The sequence below is a fragment of the Erythranthe guttata genome, chromosome 2 (assembly GCF_056151865.1).
Source record: "Erythranthe guttata isolate IM_541 chromosome 2, IM_541, whole genome shotgun sequence".
In the NCBI taxonomy this organism is placed as follows: domain Eukaryota; kingdom Viridiplantae; phylum Streptophyta; class Magnoliopsida; order Lamiales; family Phrymaceae; genus Erythranthe; species Erythranthe guttata.
The window spans coordinates 5,889,476-5,910,951 of record NC_142534.1 but is presented as its reverse complement, the minus strand read 5'-3'; the positions used below and the strand labels follow the sequence as shown (position 1 = coordinate 5,910,951).

Genomic DNA, 21,476 nt, shown 5'->3' with positions numbered 1-21,476 from the left:
CGTTAACGAGGGAATTCGAACACGAGTCAAATTACACAGGCTGACTTGTTCCAACCACTAGGCCACCCATTGCGGTGGAAACGTACGTCATGGGTGAGCAAAGACGTAATCGGATATGCAGAGTGACATGTGGTGACACGTGATGTGTGGCGTCTTGTTACTGCTCTTCTTTGGCGGCTTCCCCATTTCTAGATGCCTCTTAACCTGACAGACGTGCCCTTAAATATTAGGAAAAGTCCTTCAATTATTCATATTTCTTTTTTTAAATATACAATTTACCCAAACTTATATTTATATTACCAACTTTTCCTATACTATGTACCTAAGTAACTTGTAAATGTTTTGACAAATTCTCCTAAGGTCTAATTTTGATTATTAGTAAACTCATTTCACGTTTGACTTGTTCAAAATTCTTGTAGAATCGTTTATTCTTTGAATTTATATTAATTTATATATATATATATATATATATATATATATATATATATATATATATATATATATATATATATATATATATATATATATATATATATATATATATATATATATATAGCATATTTGAAAATATATAAAAAAGAATTTTCTTCTAGGTTTAACTTTTGATAATAGGGATTTTTGTGCATAAGTCCCTAACCAAACATCTTTATTATTTTAGGTTTATGAGCTATATCTCTTTCATCAATAAGCTCATCCCTTTAATATTTATTATAAATAAAGGAAACATTCATGTATATGTCAATATTACCATCAACCCTTTATACATTGTAACCCCAATTTTTTGACTTTTTTTAGTGTCTTTTTAAGTTTTTTTTTGTTTTTTTTATTTATTTTTTGTTTTTTTTTCGTCCGCCGCTAAACATTGACCGTAATTGTGCTGTCACTGATAGTAAATTAACGTAATTATACTGTCAATGATAGTTAATTAACGTAATTGTACTGCCGTTAACAATACATTTATGTAATTGTTCTGCCGTTGACAGTAAATTAACGTAATATTATTGTTTTTTATTTTTTGTTATTTTTTTTATTTTGTTTGATTTGTTGACAAGTCAACGTAATTATTTTACTGTCGTTGGTAAACACAATAATATTGCTGTCAACAACATTAATATTATTATTTTTTTGGGTTTTTTGTTTTGTTTGAGTTCTTCACGGAGTAACGTAATAATATTACTGTCTATTATTGTAATATTACTGTAAACGCATTAATATTACTGTGGTTGACGGTAATATTACTGTTGTTATAGTAATATTGCTGTCAACCACATCAATATTATTATTTTGTTTGGAATTTTTTGTTTGTTTGAGTTATTCACGGAGTAACGTAATAATATTACTGTCTATTATTGTAATATTACTGTGGTTGACGGTAATATTACTGTCACTCACAGTAATATTAATTCTTTTGGCTTTTTATTATATTTACATTTGTTGAACGATCAACATAGTAATATTACTCTATCACACAATAATAATGAGTTTTGTTGTGTTAATATTATTGTGCTAAAGATTAATATAGCAATATTACTGTGTTAAACTGTAGTTTAATTAATTTTACTGTGCTTAACAGTAATATAGTTAATATTACTGTCAATCACAACAATATTGCTGTTTAAACGAAAAAAAAATTGAAAAGTCAACGCCGGAATCCGGCGGGGAAAAAAAAATTGAAAAAAAGAAATTTTGAAAAAAAAAAATTTGGGTCAATATTGAATAATTTGCGAAATTTGGGGTCAAATTGAGGTTAAATAAAGTTAAGGATGAAATTAGAGCATATTAAAGTAGGGCAAATGGCAAAAAGGCCCATCACATGGGACTTAAATGCATTTTGGTCCACAAAAAAAAAAGTCTCTCAATTAAGCCCATCCCCATGTCTTTAGTCTAAAATACCCTCAATAATATAATTCTTATCAATTCCACCCATTATACTCTAATTTCCTTATTATTACACATTGACCCTGAATTTAAACAAATATATCACATTAACCCCCAAAACTGTTTTTTTTCAGAAAATAATTTCTTTTCTGAAATATTTTTTTTCCGGCCAGATTCCGGCATTGACTTTTTTTTTTTTTTTTTTTTGAAACTTTTTTTTTTCCTGAAATTTTTTTCCGGCCGGTCAACCACCGTTGACCGCCGGACTCCGGCGTTGACTTTTTTTTTTTTTTTTTTGAATTGTTTTTCTTAGAAAAAAAATATTTTAATTAATATTACTGTCTTGGCTACTAAATTACTGTCTCAAACAGTAATATTACTGTTTGGGACAGTAATATTATGAATATTATTTTTCCGAACAGTAATATTATTAATATTATTGTCTAAGACAGTTAAATTACTGTTGGAGACAGTAATTTAACATCCAAGGCAGTAATATTAATTAGAATAATTTTTTTAAGGAAAAAAAAAAAGTCAATTAACAGTTAAATTACTGTCTCCGACAGTTAAATAACTGCCGGAGACAGTAACTTAGCAACGAACACAGTAATATTAATTAAAAATATTTTTTTAAGAATAAAAAAGTCAATTAACAGTTAAATTACTGTCTCCGACAGTTAAATAACTGCGGGAGACAGTAATTTAGCAACGAATACTGTAATATTAATTAAAATATTTTTGAAGAAAAAAAAAAAAACAAAAGAGTCAGTTAACAGTTAAATTACTGTCTCCGACAGTAATTTAGCAGCCAAGAAAGTAATATTAATTAATTTTTTTTTTAAGAAAAAACAAAATTATATATAAAAAAAAAAAGGTGAACGCCGGAGACAGGCTGTCTCCGGCGGTCAACGGCGGCGACCGGCGGTCTCCGGTGGTGGCGGGTCAAAATTGGGGTCAAAATTAAAATTAGGGTTAAAATTGGTTAATTGATGAAATTGGGCTAAATTTGTAAATCATGAAATTGGAGTTAAATTGGGTTTCAATGAATTGGGGGTAATTTTGGTATATATAAAAGGATTTTCCTTATTTGCAAATAAGTTTGAATGGGTTGGATTTATTTGAAAGACAAAAAAGTTGGATGTCCCTCTTTTAATTAAGTGCCCTTTTCATGGGCCTATTTGCCATTACCCCATTAAAGTATAAGGGGTTTTTTAATCCTTTACAAAAATCTGGACCATGTGTGGACTTATTGATAAAATGAGTTTTTTGTCTGGATCTCTTTATGAATAAGTACCCATTGATGGGGTTATTTGTAATGACCCCTTGATAAAATTCAACTTAAATTTATTAAATATTAATTTATTTTTTAGATGTTTTGGTTGATGTGGTACAATGTAGGATAAATTTGATATGCTAGAAGTTAGATATTGATAAAGTTGGTAATTGGGTCACGCGAGCCAAATCTTGGTTGGCTCAAGTTCAAAAAACATACTATAGGGCTCGAGCCTGTATATTATCGGGTTTCATGGTTATGAATTCGAACTCGGCTCACATATTATTTTGCGTTTTGGGTTTCTATTGAGCTTTTTTTGAGCTACTAATACAAATACATTTTATTATTTTTACTCGCGAGAGAAAAAATAGGCACAATCAAAAAAAGAAATATATATATATATATATATATATATATATATATATATATATATATATATATATATATATATATATATATATATATATATATATATATGCAACACTTGGCCAAAACTTCAGTAAAAGATGAAAGAATATAAAACAAACAAAATTAATTCTTTTAAAAAAAAATTATTTCTCAAATGATGGAGGTCAATTTAACCCTCACCAACATTGGTTCTTCGAACACCTTTTTCGATCTTGATTGCCAGAAAATTACTCCGTTCATCTGAAATCCCGGGGTTTGAGCCCTGGGAAGACCCTCCGACGCTCAAGTTAGTAATTGGGGAAATAGTTCAAGAAAGAGTAAAATGATAAATAGAGAAGACGATGTGAGATCTACAATTTAATCGTGTGATTTAATGTGTGTAGGAGTGTGTATTGTGTGTAACTAAAGTGTCGCTTTTATGATGGAAATGTGGTGAATTTATAAGTCATACGTATTCTTAAGATTTGACATAGTTATGAGCCTATTAAGCATAATATTATTGGATCATGGTCCATCAATAGACTTAAGCACAAATATTTATACGAGCCCAATACTTTGCGAAATTGACCCCCGTCATCTACTCCCCCTAGTCTCTAGTGATCCGAACGTAGTGATTCACTAGAGACTATAAATAGAAGTCCGGAACCCATAAAAAAAATCTAATAACCGAACTCTACGAGAGAACCAATAAGTAAAAATAATATAAGTCTAATAAGCGAGGACCATCCAAGAAGTCCAATAATTGAGGACATCCGATAATTGAAGACCATATAATAGCAGATCAATAATGTTGTGGGGGTCGGCTCGGTTTAAGAGCTTGGCCAATCACCTCAGGGATTTTCAACCATATATGTAATATATTTTTGAGGCGTCCCCCGGGGCTTTCAACCGTTAGTTTTGATCATTGAAGATTTCGAACCTAACATTGAGGTTATGATTTCGAACCTTTATTTTGATTATATGTGTTTATTTTTATGCACATGGGATGGTTTGATACCGGTAAATAATTAATATTTTGCGGGCAGAGGTAAGCCCCCAGGGAGTCGATAACTCTCGACAAACGAAATATTTGGAGGTGGATGTAAATCCCCAGGGAGTCAATAACCCTCGGCGAACGAAAATTTTCGGGGGTGAAGATAAGCCCCCAAGGAGTCGATAACCCTCGGCGAACGAAATATTTCGGGAGCGGTGGTAAACACATGAGCTCAACAATCCTTTGCACCTCTCCCCACATTGAGCTCCAATAGATAGTTGAGCTGCAATAAATGTGAGCTTGAACGCAGTTGAGTTTAAGCAAATAATAAACTGGAGCTTCGACACATAAATTGAATCAAATAAATATATATTTCATGAAACTCAATTTCGACAGATAAAATACAAGCTATACGAACCCATGCGAGTTTAAAAATTATAATAAGTGACAAGCTCATTACAGATAATTCGAACTTCAATAAAGGATTTACTAATTGATGCAACAAATAATTTCTTGCGTAAGAAATTAGAGCTAAAACGTAAATAAATATGAACTCATAGAAAACCCACTAGATGACTAGAAGCATATCTCAGCTATTAATGCGAGCTTATTCAAAAATTCTATTAAATGACGATCTTGAAAGACTCATATAATACATGCGGCCAAAGAATAGAAATGGAATTGCGACTTCTTATATCATGTAGGGGAAAATTCAGTTTGCATCCCTTAATTATGGGGTATGTATCAAGGGCCCACTTGAATTATAAACGTACCAAATAGCCCCTTGCCTTTTCTAGTCAAATGTTTAAAAAATTAACTACACTAGTTTTGAAGTGAAATTACCTTTTTATCCTTATTACTGTTACACATATTATTATTTATTTTTTTCTTTTTTCTTTGCCCCAATATGAGGTCTTCTTTGCCACATTTCTCTTTCTCCAAAATTGAGTTCTTCAAAAGACAAAACAAGCCCATGAGTAAATTAAATTCTATTTTTCGGCAATAAATTGAGTATGAGATAAATCTTAATTTTGGACAAAAAATGGAAATGATGATGAGTATATGAGACCAATTTTATTAACTAAATGAAAATTAAATATTTTACTATATTAATAGGTTAAGACAATACAAAATATTATGGGCAAAATATATTCATATTTATACATAATATAAATTGTGTATATCTTTATACATAGATATAACAAGTGAGGGGTAAAAATGTCAAAAATATGAATTTGAGAAAGTCAACTTGCCACATCAGCACACCACAAACGATTTGGAAATAGAAGGACCGTTTTAGTACGTTTTGTATTTCAGGGGGTCTTTGATACATACCCCATAACTCAAGGGTGCAAACTGAACTTGGCCCTACCATGTATCATATCAAGTACTATTTTTCCATGAAATATATGGTGAACAATAATTCTCATAGAAGATGACACTTGGTCATATCATAAATTAGACCTCCAAAAGCTCAAATTCATTCTGGGTCTTAAGATATAAGTCGTTGGTGACAAACCTTATTAGAACTAAATGGCAAGTCTAACTAAAATTTGCTTCACATCATTTATTAAATTCATTCCAAAAATGCCCCTTAACTCACAAATTCAAAATTACAGCAGTTTGTAAATATCCCATGATGATTGATGAGCTATGGATTTATTTAACATTTTTAAGTTTGCATCTAGCATTTTTTTTATGTGGAACACGTTTTTTTTTTCCTTTTCATTTTTCGTATTTTTTCATTATATAAAAATCTATTTTTTTTCCCTTCTTTCCTACATAATTTGAAAATTATGATTTTTTTAATTTTTTTTTCGGTCGTAGATATCTACAGAAACCCGTAGGAACCGAAGTAATCCGTAGTCACTCACATACATCTTGAAACCCTAACTCCTCCTTTGAACCCTAACTCGTTTTATTCTCACTTAATCATTTTTTATTATCACTACATAGAAGTGGCAATCATTTTTTTTAAGAGAACGACACCCGATGAGGGTGGGGGGTTAGGCTTGACTCCCTACCTGTTTATAAACAAAATTTAAGAAATACATAATGAGTTTCGCTCAAATTGCTACTGCCCAACAGATGGCTAATAATAGCAATTGACAAACAAAAGACAATAGCTAACTAACAAAACGTTAAGAATAAGGGCAAAACAGGTGGCCCAAATAATAAAAAAAGGACAGGGGTGGGAATGATCATAGAAGGTCGGGGAAGACCAAGGTAGACCGTTCGCCTCACCACAACAGCCGAGGCCACTTACACTTTCGCAAAAAATGGACGAAACAGGTATAACGGCTGTGAAATGTGTGGCACCATTCGGCAAACAGTCTAGTCTTGATAGACCCAGACAATCCAAAATCACCCCAACCCTGCCTAATATGTAAAGTTCACGAAAATGCCTAAATTACGTAGAAACTTAAAGTACAAGCTGCCAATAATATAAAAACGTGGAATGCATGGTCCCTATGTGCGAGACCGTCCTCGAAATGATGGATATCCAAGCTGGTCCATCCCAATCATCTGCTGAATAGGTCGGGGAAACTCCGCTGTTGTGAAGGTACGAGCCAACTCGGTCTAACACCCCAAGTTGGCTAATGCATCAGCGAATGTATTGCCCTCCCGGTAGATATGTGTAATCATGTACTCCAAAGTAGAAAGTTCCGGATTGCCGTGAGAGAACTCTGAAGACTCCAATGACCTTTGTCCGTGTGCGAAAGAAGTCAAACATCGACTCCTGCGTCAAGCTCGATCCAAACTCCAGCAAATTGCCTCTGAATAAAAAATCTCAACCCCGAGGCAAGGGCAGCAAGCTCGGTTGCAATACTACTCGGGGCAGAGATCCTCTCGTGAAATGCAAGTATGGTCTCAGCGTCCAAACCTCTTATAATCCCGCCAATAGCTGCAATCTGGTTGGATGCTCTACGGGCTCCGTCTGTGTTTAGCTTCACCCAACCCGGACCCGGTGGAAGCCAAATAACTCGATGAGGTATGAGAATTGGTGTTCTGGCTCGATAATATAGGCCAAGAGACTCAGCCACGTGGGAATGCCAGTCCAGCTGTCCGCCGAAAGTAATTTTGTTTGATGAAGAATCCTGATGTCCTGGATGACCCTATAAATGATGGAAGAAGCGCGAACCGTGATATCCTTGTGTTTGCTGTCATTTCTTGCAGTCCATATGAACCACAAGATCAAGCAAGGCACAATGATCGTGATGTGTGTGTGGTATGTGAGTGTGTGAGAAGTGAAGTGCTGCCAATAAAGTAAAATCTGGGGTATGTGCGTAGTGTGTGCAGGTGTATAGCCAAAAAGATAGAAAAAATGATGCCATACCCTCTTAGCCGTCGAGCTCTCCACGAAGATATGATCAATCAACTCAACAGAAGGAGACTGGACAGACTGAGATTCAAGACTCGACACAGGAATACATGGATTTGGACAACAAAAGCATCTCGAGGCGAGAGAGGTGCCTCAAGACTGAAGTTTGAGATCCACCGGAAGATGCTGAAGAAGGAGACGCCAAAAAAAGATAGAAATTGTAGGAGTAAGACAAGATCCCCAAAATATACGAAGAAGAGGGGTAGGGATATGCTGCTGTCGTATCAAGGCCCAAGCCGAGGTCAAGGAAAACTTGCCATCAGAAGAAGCTCTCCAAATGGGCAAATCACCCGGAACACCAGAGATTGAGACCGAACAAATCCAATCAATCCACTCAAAAAGAATATTCTCAGCTAGCTTGTTCCGATCCTGATGACCATTAACCAAATAATACTCTACACGAAGTGACGTTAGCCGACCACCATCAATAATGCCCGCAAGGGGACCATCACCAAACCAGTGATCGTGCCAGAAATAAACATGACCTGGACCAATCCGCCAAAATATTTGAGCTTCAACACGCTCACGGACACGACACATGTGCTTCCACACCGTGCTATAGAGTGACGACACAACAGATGAACCTGGGAATCGATTCCGGCAATACTTGTTTCGGAGAAAACGGGCCCAAAGAGAATCCTGAGCACCGAATCGGAACCAGAGCTTGTAAGTGAAAGCGTCAATCACATCCGTCAAACGCCTCAACCCCAAGTCACCCTCACCAACTGGCCGATAAATCGTCTCCCAAGCAACCCAATGAGGCCGGTGCTGATTACCATAAGATCCCCAGAGAAATCGGACCAGACACTGCTCAATAATGTATTGCGGAGGTTGAATAACCTGAACAAGATGCAAATTCATAGTCGAAAGCGTACTCCGAATCAAGGCAAGACGGCCCCCGAAAGCCAAAGCGGTTCGAGCCCAACCCGAAATCCTGGCTTGCATGCGATCAAACAAAGTCTGAAACAAACTGCCCCGGTCCCTCCCCTTGTATAGCGGAGCTCCAAGATAAATGATAGGAAGATCCTTTCTCGGATAAATGAGAATCCGAGAAATAGTGCGAAGATGACCATCAGAACATGCCCTATCAACTGTGAAAGTACTCTTGTGCATACTAATCAACTGACCCCAAGTCCGACAGTATTGATCGAGAAAATCCCGCAGCTTCTTCAAGCCAAAATTATGGCATGAGGTAAATATCATCACATCATCTGCATAGGCCAAGTGGGAGATAGGGATGCCTCCCCTTGTAGAATAAAACATGCTCGGGCAACGGCTGTATAGTGCATCTAGACCTCTCGAAAAATAATCAGCCGCAAGTACAAAAAGAGTCGGTGGGAGTGGATCTTCCTTCTTTGACCACGAGTCGAAGTGAAATACCCCGTCAGCTCCCCGTTGATTAGTAAAAAGAACTGGCAAGAGGAAACACATCGCCGAATAATATCAATCAAGTTCGCCGAGAAACCCATCAGCTCGAGTACACGAAATAAGAACCGCCACTGAACCCTATCATAAGCCTTTGCCATGTCCAACTTCAAAATAAAATTCGGATTTTGATAACGAACTGATATCGAGTGGACCATCTCCTGTGCCAATAAAATATTATCACTAATATGACAAACCTATACAAACCCACTCTGAGAAGGAGAAATAATGTGGGGCAAATGAGGCGCCAGTCTGTTCGTAAGTAACTTAGTGATAATTTTGTTGGTGACGTTGCAAAAGCTAATCGGGCGAAAATCTATCAAAGCCGTCAGAAAGTCCACATTTGGAATAAGAACCAAGGTGGTAGCAGTGAAGCTCGCATGCATAGATCCACCCTCGAAGAAATCCCAAACCGCCTCTCAAACATGACACTGAATCAAGTCCCAACAATGGTGATAAATAACGAAGAATACCCATTCGGACCCAAAGCACTATCTCGACAAATCCCAAACACTGCATCTTTGATCTTCTCAACCGACAGACGAGTTGAAATTAAAGTAAAGTCCCTTTGATGAGCGGAAAATAGGGACTCATCAACCGGAAGAAAACTAGGCATATCATCGGTAAGAAGCTTGCTAAAGAAATCAATGCCCGAATCCTTGATCTCCTAAGCAGATGTGAGAACCGAATCACCATGAGAGATAGAGTGGATTCGATTGACACATCGTTTTTTCTTGACTAATGAGTGGAAAAACTTAGGCAATGTTTGGAAGCGTTTTGGATCTTATTTTGATTTCATTTTGAGGAAATATGTTTTGGGGAAATAATTTGAGAATGAAAGTAATGTTTGTTTGTATTTTGGAAGGAGACAAAATACACTGTAGCAGTCAAATCATGTTTAAAGGTGTTAGAAAAAAATATTTTTGAAGAAAAAAATTGAAAGATGAAGTGATGTTTATTTGTTTTTTAGTGAAGACATTTTTTACTATAGAAGTCAAATCATTTTACTGTAGCAGTCACATCATGTCTGAAGGAGAGAGAAACTTTTGAAATTATTTTGAGAAAATGATTTGAAAAGTGTAATAAATCCCATTTTGTTTTGGGGAAACAATGAAAACAAAACAAAAATGCTTCCAAACATAGCCTTAGAGTTTCTCTCTCCATCAGTCGCCCTTCGGCTTCCAAAAGTCCTCCTCAATATTGAACATGAGAGTAAGTTCAGCAGTGGCCTTTTTCAAATTTGCACGGTTCTCGGGGGATCGATCCAAGTTATATATGTGCTCGGCCTCTAAAACAGCTGCCTCAGCCCTCTATTTATTCTTGAACACATCTCCGAAAACATTCCAATTCCCGCTGAAGCTTCTGTTTCAATCGTCTCAACTTCGTATGTAATAGAAGCATCCCCGTCAGAGCACACGGAAAATCCCAAACATGTTCCACAGTCTGAGGAAACGTAGCATGGTGGATCCACATATGCTGAAACCGGCCTAGACGAAGAAGCAGCCCACGAAACCAAAAGAGGAACATGATCCGACCAGGTCCGTGAGAGGTGGGTAACGTGCGTATAAGGCAGTAAATCTAGCCAAGCAGAGTTATATAGAATCCCGTCCAAACGCTCCAAAAAACCTGAAGCGCTCCCCCAAGTAAAGCAAGAACTAGCCCCAGAGAACCCGACATCCGAAAGTCCACAATCCAAAACCATAGCACCAAACTCAGCCATATCTAGTCTCCTATCCCAAACCGATCTATTCCGTTCTAACTCAAGTAAGATTGAGTTGAAGTCACCCACAGAAATCCAAGGAGTGTCTCCAATCGTCTCAATACTGTCGCAGAACGAATTCCACAAAACAGGGTGCTCGGAACGACAACTAGCATAGACCCAGTAAATATAAAAGGAGCACCAAATAAACTAGAATACATCCAACATGCAATAATTGGACCTTATCCCTAAGCAACTCCACTCGAAAATTGTGATCCCGAAAAATCCAGATCTTCCCCGCACAATTCGATAAACCAGCAACGAAACCCAAACGACGACAATAGTAATCATGCACAAACTTAGTCATAGGTTCAGAAATAACCAATAAATTAACTCTATGCTGCCGACAAATGAAGCGCAAGTGGGATTGGGTCGCCTTATTTTTTACCCCCCTTGCGTTCCATACCAAGAATTTACCGGACATCAAGAAGAGGGGGAATGAGACCCATCTGAAGATTTCCGATATGTAACAAAGAATGAGTTACCAATAAGGTGGGCTTCCTCCGCATGCCAACGTTCGGCATTCTGCAAACGTTAACGCTGAGCATCAATCAGTCTCGATCGCCACGAGGCCAAAGGTTCATCAGTGATAGAGCCCGGAGTAGCGTGATCAGCTGGGCATATGCTTGTGGCTGGACTCAAGGGCTCATAAGGGATCATCGCAAGGTGATTGAAAGGAGGTGTGTCAGCCAAATTTTCCTCGGCCGTCGGCCGGACCTTCTTCACATAGTGTTCGCTAAATAAGGCAGTCGACGTAGGTGTAATCGGATCCGTACCCGCCGAAAGTCCTAACCCCTCTCGTCCGTGTACCCCATGATTAAGGGAAACATCCTTGACCTAGCTCCAAAGTGGCCGAAGGTGATAGAGAGAGGGTTGAGAGGGCTGCCCCCTTGCGGTTCGGGAGCTAGAAGCTTGATTTTTGTTCTTTTTGAAGGGAGATACGGGCTGATTTTTTTTTGGACATGGATAAGGCCTCAATATCATCCAAATTAGCCGTTTCATCATCGGCAATAGTATCTATAGGGTCTGAACTCATCGCTTGTTTGGTATTAGAAGTATTTTTTTGGCCCTTTTTTGAAAATTTTGGAACAACAGGTTTGGGGGCAACATCCGGTTGAGTATGAGCAGCCTCTATATCCTCTTGAACCTCACTCTCCAACAATTCAAAGGGGTTGTAATGCTCAAAATCTCCTTCATTAATATTATCTGCAGTAATCCGCACAATAGCTTGAGAAAAACTGGGATTTTCGGTCGATTTTGTCCCCGATGTTTTAGGAATATCCAAGTTTTAAACAACATTTTTCCTCTTCTCAACTCGTCGCCAAACTTGTTTTTCCTCTGGTGGGGCTGTGGGTTTGGGAATCCGTTGTGGCGGTGGTGGAAAATCCGGTTTTTTAGCATTTCCATTCATATAACAATTTTCAATCGAGTGACCCAGGTGAGAACAAAAAGAGCAGAATTTTGGGACGTTCTCGTAGTTTACCGGCAAGGAAATCATCTCAATATCATCATAGCCAGTCATCACCGGAATTTGTTCAACCCTCGGTTTCAAGAGATCAATTTCGACACAAAATCGGGCAACGAATAGCTTCTTTCGATCGGCTGTAAACTCATAAAACTCAAGGGGATTTCCAATAGAAGAAGCAAGGAAGAATATAGCTTCCCGGTTATATATATAAGGAGGAACGCCCGGCACATTAACCCAGACCGGCGCTATAGAAGTTTCATTTTTCAAATCAAAGCCCGGAGTATATTTAAAAACACGCATGGGCAGCCCATCAATATAGCATACGATATTCTCAAAAGCAAAGAATAATCATTTAATACCGAGAATTGAATAAGACATGCCGATAATTCAATTTATGCAACTCAAACCGGGGCTTTAAATCGTAAATAAACTTCTCCATAACTTTGTAGTGAGGTACCCCATGAAAAAACTTAGCAATCAAGGTGTACTTTAACAGCTCAAGCATCTTATCAACCTCCTCTTTCGAGAAATATAGCACATTCTTGTCATCTATCACTTTAATTGTCCCAATTGGAGCAATTTCTTCTCGGTTGAACAAGTGACAACGACAATCAACCTTAGAAGGGGCAATTGGAGGTCCGAGATCACCATGTACAACAACAACAAAGGATTTGGTCCGGATTGGGATTTTGGGGTTGAATTTCGGGATTAGGGGTTTCAATTTCGGGATTAGGGTTTTTTAATTGGGGATTTTGGGTTTGGAATTGGGAATTCGGATTATGATTGTCCAATTCATAAATAGGGATAGAAGTATCATTTTTAGTGTTTGAATTGGACATAAAACCAGCTTGGGCAACAAGATTGGGGTTTAGGTGGTCCGTTTTAGGGTTTTGCGCTCGGGTTTGAGTGATATTATCGTGAGCCGGTTTTAGAGTGTAAGATAGAACTTTCTTAGAATAGTTAGGGGTTGAGATGGGTTTAGGGGCCTGTAGTTTGCGGCTAGAAAAATCCTCATAGGATGGTGATTTGGCAAGTGGTGTAAACTTGGCGAATTGTGGTTGGCTGAGGTGACGAATTCTAGCCAAGTCAAGCGGTGAGGTGGAATGGGTGGGAAAAACGGGTTGGTGAAATTTGAATTGTGGAGACCTTGCCTTGTGTAGAAGATTCAGCTTCCACAATCAAGGAAGATTGATTGGTGAAATCTTCCATAACTACCACGTCCGAAAAGGAAGGTCCCGATTTAGAATGATCTTAATTGCTACACTCATTAAAAATGGAACCAAGCATGATGAGAGTTTAGATTCATGAGGGGGCACAAGCAGCAGCTACCCACTCGAAGATCTCCACCGAGAGAAGGCGGTGATATGACAGAGACACGAAAAACCGATGACAAGACACGAAACAAAATGAGGACGAAACAAACCTTCACTAATACTGAAATCAAAGAAGCACAACGAGCAAAAAAGCCCTAAAATGGATGCAAAAAACGAGGCTGAGATCACAATGAATGAAAACAGTCCCAAAACCGAACGAAATGAAGGAGAAACAACCAAAAAACGACACAAAACACAGGAATACCGCTGACCCAAACACAAACACGAAAAAAACAAGGAACACTACCAAATTTTGAGAAAATTAGATGCAAAGAGCACGAAAACCTCAAAACCGATGGATAATTGAACTAAAATGACAATAAACAAAACGAAGATCAACTAACCAGAAATGAATGAAATGTAAAACGAACATATGAATGGCTAAAATCGATCAAAATCTTCGTGGAAAGACACAACTTTCTAGAAAGAAGGCAGAGCGTTTTTTCTAGAGAGTGAAACATTTTTTTCCTTATGGATGAAGTGACAATCACTTTGTATTGTCATTATATAGAAGTAGTGATACTCTATTAGGGACAAACATCGTGACAATTAATTTTGTCTAACCATATGAATTCAATTATATAAATATTGTCACTCAAATAATTATTTCTTATACTGAAAATAAAATATTTTCTTCTGGCAAAAGAAGAAACTAAAAATATCAACGTTCCAATAACATATTCAGGGTTGCTAGAAATTAAACATTACTTGATGTTTGGCTAAATGTTTCAAACATTAGATGAGCATACAAGTATATATTTTTTATGGAAAATAAAATATTATTAGATATACTTCACCAAGGCTTGACGAAGGGAAATTCCTTCATTACATCTATCGCCATAACATAAGAAGTGGGGAAGCCAACATAAGGCCGGTGGCCATGCCTCCAAGAATTTCAACAAGTCTTGTTTATATATTAAATCATATTGTGAATATATGACATTAAACAATCACCTAATTATTTCACAGTTTAATTATATGTTAAGTCCTAATTAAGTAAGATAGTACATATGAGAAACTATTGTTTTTTTCTCTTTACCTGACCACTCAATCATTATTTAACACAAAGTTATATATGGATGACGCTACTCACATGTTGACTGGGTAATCTAAGAGTTTTTGAGCCTAGAAGAGTAGAAAATTCCTACAAAACAACCAAACGCACAATGTAACACGTTAGGGGTGGCCCGTCGGTTGTATGAGATGTTTAGTTTTCATGCTCATCAATAACATGGAAAATCTTGGTTTGATTGATGCTACATCGGTGAAATACACAGCGTGATTATTAATCGTTGATCTGCAGACAATCACACACACCCACATGTATGTGTGCATTAGAAGGAGTTATTTTACCACATTAACGGTTAATAATTATCCAGAGCCCATTTCTAGTAGGTGCCCAAAAAACTGATTTTTTTTTTAATATAGATTATATGTATTTTTAATGTTACTTTTTTTTTAATATAAATTTAATTATTATCATGTTGAGTTTATAATAAGAAATAATTGCATTTATAAATAAGAGAATCGAAATATTATTGAATTATACCATAAATATCATATTATCATACAAAAAAATTACTAAATATTTTTTCTCAAAATTAAAATTTAGAATAATTAGTAGCATAGTTATAGCATATGATATTAAAATATTTATTTTTATTTTATCAGTAGAATAAATATAGTTTTTATGATTATGTATTTTTAAATTAAATCAATTATTACATACTTTTCTATTCTTAAAAATACTAAATTATAATCCAAATATGCAGCATATTTATTTATAATGAGGATTATATTAATAAATCTGTATCCACATTAAAATATCTAGAAAAGCAATCGGGGACGCTGCCCCCGAACCATCGAGCCCTGTATTATTTCGCCTCGGGCCTCAAAATATGTCGGACCGACCCTGTATTTTAACAAGTGTAGGATCTCAAAAACTGACAATCTTTACAATGAAGTTTTGAACTATTAAAAATCAATTCAAAACTGAATTACGAATAAACCCATGTCCCAATGAAATAGAATATTGCCCAGAGTAAACTTCAGTCCAAATATCAATTCAAAATATTAATCCAGAAGATTGCTGAAAACATACGCATAAAAAAAAAAAAAAAAATAAAAAAAAAATCAAGTACATTATCCATATTCATGTTACATGTACATACAGATCTAATAAGATTGAGATTGAACACACCTTAAAGCACAATTCCTGATTAAAACAAAAACAACAAAGATTTCACATATACAATATTACATAAATTTACAAACAAATGGCAAAGTAAAAGGAGAGTATTTTTCAAGATCAAATTGAAACAGTGTTGCAAAGTAAATCTACTATAAAAAATTCAGTTAAAAAAAAAAATAGGAGCAACAACTTCATACTCATGAGATGCAAAATCTTCAACATAGAGAGAGCTCTTCTTATTTTTCTTGTCCCCTTAGACTATTTGTTACACAACATCACGCATATGAAAATTATGTTCATAAAACAATCTCTATCAAAGAAACTCACAGAAAAACCAAAAAAGAAATCTTGAGATAGTTAGGAAATAAAGAATATTAATTATTAATTCAAATTTATATACTATTTTGTAAACCGAAACAACATAAAATAATGGGGATTTTTATGCATAAGTCCCTAACCAACAATTTTTATTATTCTAGGTTTAAACGGGTATATCTCTTTCGCCAATAAGCACATTCTTTTAATATGTATTATAAATAAAGGTAAAATTAATGTATATGATAAAATTACCCACAACTCTTTAAATCCAATTCTTAATTGTAACCCCAATTACAATTTCATCAATTTTGACCACAAAAATCCAATTTTGACTCTTTTTTCTTTTCCGCCACCGGATATGACCGACGGTCAGAGTCGGTCTCCAGCGTTGATTTTTTTTTTTCCTAAACTTTTTATCTGTTTGTTTTCACCCCCGCCGCTAAACGTTGACCATAATTGTACTGTCATTGACAATAATTGTACTGCGATTGATAGTACGATTACTATAAACATAATAATATTACTGTCAATCACATCAATATTATTATTCTTTGGCTTTTTTATTTTGTTTGATTTGTTGACGAGTCAACGTAATAATATTAATGTCTACTATAGTAATATTACTGTGAACACAGTAATATTACTGTGGTTGGCGGTAATATTACTGTCGTTTCAATAATATTACTGTGGTTGAAGGTAATATTATTGTCTACTACATCAATATTAATTCTTATGGCTTTTTATTATGTTTGTCTTTGTTGAACATTGAATACTGTATTCTGATAGAGTTCTAATTCACTATTAATTTCAGTAAGTGGTGGAGACAACATAGAGTTAGGGGGTGTCATGGCTCCCCAACATTTACTAAATAACCCATAGCTCCCACTTTTTGAAACAATAGTTCGTTAGAACTCTATCGGAATAACGTACCCAATGCATTATCTCATTAGAGTTTCTAACAATGTTTTCAGGGCAGTGAATGTAATTATCGATACCATAGGGACTTTAAAGTTATTTTAGCATATCGCAGGGGGTGTGTGTAATTTACCCTAATTATAAAGTACGAGATGATGTTTTGTTTGGGTATGGACAATTATTGTCCATTTGATGAGATTCCAGTTGGGTCGAATCACCAATTTCTTTGCGGTGAAGGCTCAAGAGTGGATAAATCATAATAGAATGACATTGGTGTTATGTGTGTACTGAATGCACTATACTACTACCCATTATTTTAGTGTGATTGATTGCATTTGAGATCCTATACGCACAAATGATTGATATCAAAGCCAATTTATAGGTTCAGTTTCTAGTGAGATCGCAATTGCTCATGGGGAGATCATTAGCTTGAATATAAGAATTCATAACAAGTGTCTGGTTGGGTCGAGACAGTAATTTCTCCGTGGTGGAGGTTGGAGAGTGAATGGAGCTATAATCGAACGGGGTTATCACTTATGTATGTGTTGAATGCATATAAGACTAAAGTTTGCGTCTTCTCCATCGCCAATTGACGGTAAGATAATTGATAGAGCATGGTGTCCGACTAATGCTCGATTCCCAAGGGTGTGCTATTGAGGTTGAGATTATTAGCCTATCCTAGTCGAGTTACCAATTATTCGTGGTAGAGCCTCGGGAGTAGATCGAAAACAAATTGCTATATGCCGAATACACTGTAAGACTTTAAAGGATGCTTATTTTCTAGTTTCTACTATTAATTTATTTTAGAGCATGATTGATTGTGCTTCTAATCTTAAAATAACATTTTCTTTATTTATACATAAAAGAGAAAGGTCCATTAACATTTTCAGTCACGGCACAATAATTACTCTTATATAATAAAATATTTAAAACTACATTATTATAAATTTTATTATGTAATATTAATCTTGTTTATCAATTATCAAAAAACAATTGACCCACCACCACCCACGTTCTTGATTTATATTTTTTTTTGGGTAAATTACACACACCCCCCTGAGGTAAGCTTAAATAACTGTAAGATCCCTGTGGTATCGATAATTACACTTAGCCCCCTAAAACGTAGTCAGAAACTCTAATGGGATAATGAATTGGATACGTTATTCCGATAGGGTTCTAACGGACTATTGGTTTCAGCAAGTGGTGAAGACAACAAAGAGCTATGGGGTGACATGGCTCCCCGAACATTCCCGAACATTTCTTAAATCACCCATAGCTCTTTGTTGTCTCCACCACTTTCTGAAACCAATAGTCCGTTAGAACCCTATCGGAATAACGTATCCAATTCATTATCCCATTAGAGTTTCTGACTACGTTTTAGGGGGCTAAGTGTAATTATCGATACCACAGGGATCTTACAGTTATTTAAGCTTACCTCAGGGGGGTGTGTGTAATTTACCCTTTTTTTTTTCATTCCTTTCCCCTCCCAAAACCATTTGATTACTCCCGCGACTCCCTAGTTTTAGAGAGAGAGGGAGAGAGAGAGAGAGAAAAGAGAGAGAGAGAGAGAGATATCACATCCGGTAATAAAATTAAAAAAGTCCAATCTAATCATTTATAAAAGGAATCTCAACCAGTTTTAGCCTACCCAAAACCCAAAATAAAAATAAAAATAAAAAAATAAAATAATAAATAAACTAATTAATATTGTAGATAAGACTGGTGGTTGTCCCTTCTCCCCCATTTTAACTCTTCCTTTCGAGCAATCCCACTGAGTGAACACACCGTTCCACAACCCAAAAAATAAAAATTCAGTCTTTACTGAATAGTTTGCGGTAATAATCTGTACGTGTTCTTAATTTCATGATCCAATTTTTTTTTTTTTTTTTTGGGTATTTATTAGTTGTTTGTTTTTCTTTGTTATTTCCGTCGAATTTCACATGGGTTTTTAGTTTCAGTATTGAATTTCATATGGGTTTTTTTTTGGTCTTGAATCAAGAACGAGTTTCTGTTGATCTTTGCGAACATTCTATTCATGCGGATTTCCCGGACATGTACTAAATTTTATTGGCTGAAAAAACCTTACACTTCTAAACGATATGCCTTTGGTTATTTGGTAATAATGTGAAATCCTTTTTTTTTTTTCTTTCTTTATGCATGAGGGATTTATCTACTGGTGAAAAAAAGGTTGTAGCTTTATTTCTGTTTGATCATAGTGTTTTTCTTTTTTTCTTGCTTTCAGGTTGTGTGCTTTATTCCCTAATTTTTTTTCGAAAATTTTCGGTACCTTTGCGATTTGTGCTGCATCGTTTCATTTGGATTGTGTGTGTCTGAATGGGGTCTGAAGGGCCAACTCCAGGAGTAACAATCCATGTGACAGGGTTCAAAAGATTCCATGGAGTTTCCGAAAATCCGACCGAGAAAATCGTTACTAATCTCCAATCCTATATGAACAAAAGGGGCCTGCCGAAAGGGCTGATTATCGGTAGTTGCACGATTCTTGAAACCGCAGGGCACGGAGCACTTGTTCCCCTGTACCAAACACTCCAATCTGCTGTCATCACGGATTCTACCGGGCCGGATTCCGGGCCCGTTATTTGGGTCCGTTTTTGCTCGTTTACTCTTTCCTCGTTTTTTCCGAAAACATCGGGGCGTTAATTGTGAGATTTGTTCCTAATTTGTATTTTTCAGGTTCATTTTGGGGTGAATAGTGGCGCAACAAAATTTGCTCTTGAGCATCAAGCTGTCAACGAAGCTACATTCCGTTGCCCCGATGAGATGGGATGGAAACCTCAGGTTAAATTGGATTTAAAATGTCGTCGCTCGATTTCGTTTGACCTTTCTTAGAATAGAAGATTTATTTATATTATATTGTACATTTTGTTTTTCATTGCAGAGAGTTCCTATTGTTCCTACTGACGGTGGCATCTCCCGAATTCGTGAGGTAAAGTTGTTTACGGATATTTTATAGACGTGCCGAACATACATTATTACGTTTGTCGTTTTATTGTTTGAAACTTCACGTGCAGAGTTGCCTTCCTGTCGAGCATATTACAGAGTTGCTTTTGAAGATGGGATACCAAGTGATGAGGTCGGAAGACGCGGGTCGATTCGTGTGCAATTACGTGTACTATCACTCGTTGCGTTTTGCGGAGCAGAACGGAATCAAATCACTATTTGTACATGTTCCTCTATTCTTGACTATCGACGAGGATACTCAAATGCAATTTGCTGCTTCTCTTTTGGAGATACTTGCCTCCTTATATTAATCAAAACTGTGTCTAGATATAAATTATTGCAAGTCTTGAGACTATATATAAATATATTTATGTGAGGTTTGGATTCATGTATGTAATGAATTTTCTCTACCAAATGAACTTCTTCAATGTTAATTATAAAGTGTTTCTTCATCGCAATCTTTTTATCTCTCTATCCGTAGCTTTATAGTGCATTCAGCGCACACAAACTCTGGGCCTCTATCTCTCTCTCTCTCTCTCTCTCTCTCTATATATATATATATATATATATATATATATATATATATATATATATATATATATATATATATATACACACGCATGCATACATATATGTGTGCAAGCTCGAGGAAAGTGTGGAACGAATAAAAATCCGCTTATGTTAATATATTGGTTGATTGGCGACCCAAGTTACCGGTTTCGGAAGCATATTGATTGTCGGGTAAAATCAATCCACGAATAGACGTGATCAAATCCAAGTTGATCCAAATTTAGGAAACTGTGTACAACAATTGCGACGAAATAATTTCTGAACCAATTTACAACGTTTTTTCTGATTCTACTTGTTGCTATGTTTGTCCTCTACTATGCTTGGCTATCAACAACTTCCCGAATCTTTTTCTAGCATTCACAATTATGGATTAAAGCTTCAAATTTTAGATGCAATACACAAATGGGAATTACATCAATTTGATGTAACCAATGCCTTTCTAAATGGAGATTTGCATGATGAGGTTTACATAGATCTTCATCAAGGTTATGAATCTAAATCTATATTTGACTCAGGTGGTTGTAAGTTGGTTTGGAGGTAGGGGTGGTAAGCGAGCTGAGCCGCTCGTGAGGTCGATGAGCCGGC

General features: G+C 36.1%; 1 protein-coding gene across 2 annotated transcripts; it reads left to right on the top strand.

Annotated features, from left to right (window-relative positions):
- Positions 1 to 19,084: 19,084 nt before the first annotated feature.
- LOC105978176 (uncharacterized) lies at positions 19,085 to 20,779 on the top strand. 2 transcript variants are annotated; one of them, XM_013003597.2, is made up of 5 exons: positions 19,085 to 19,198; positions 19,606 to 19,964; positions 20,055 to 20,159; positions 20,260 to 20,307; positions 20,393 to 20,779. In XM_013003597.2, the coding sequence occupies exons 2-5, from the start codon at positions 19,698 to 19,700 to the stop codon at positions 20,630 to 20,632; spliced, it is 660 nt and encodes a 219-aa protein (XP_012859051.2). In that variant the 5' UTR covers positions 19,085 to 19,198; positions 19,606 to 19,697; the 3' UTR covers positions 20,633 to 20,779. The 2 variants fall into 2 exon arrangements, with proteins under 2 accessions (XP_012859051.2, XP_088682500.1); XM_088826374.1 differs by having other exon boundaries at positions 19,085 to 19,208.
- Positions 20,780 to 21,476: the final 697 nt, after the last annotated feature.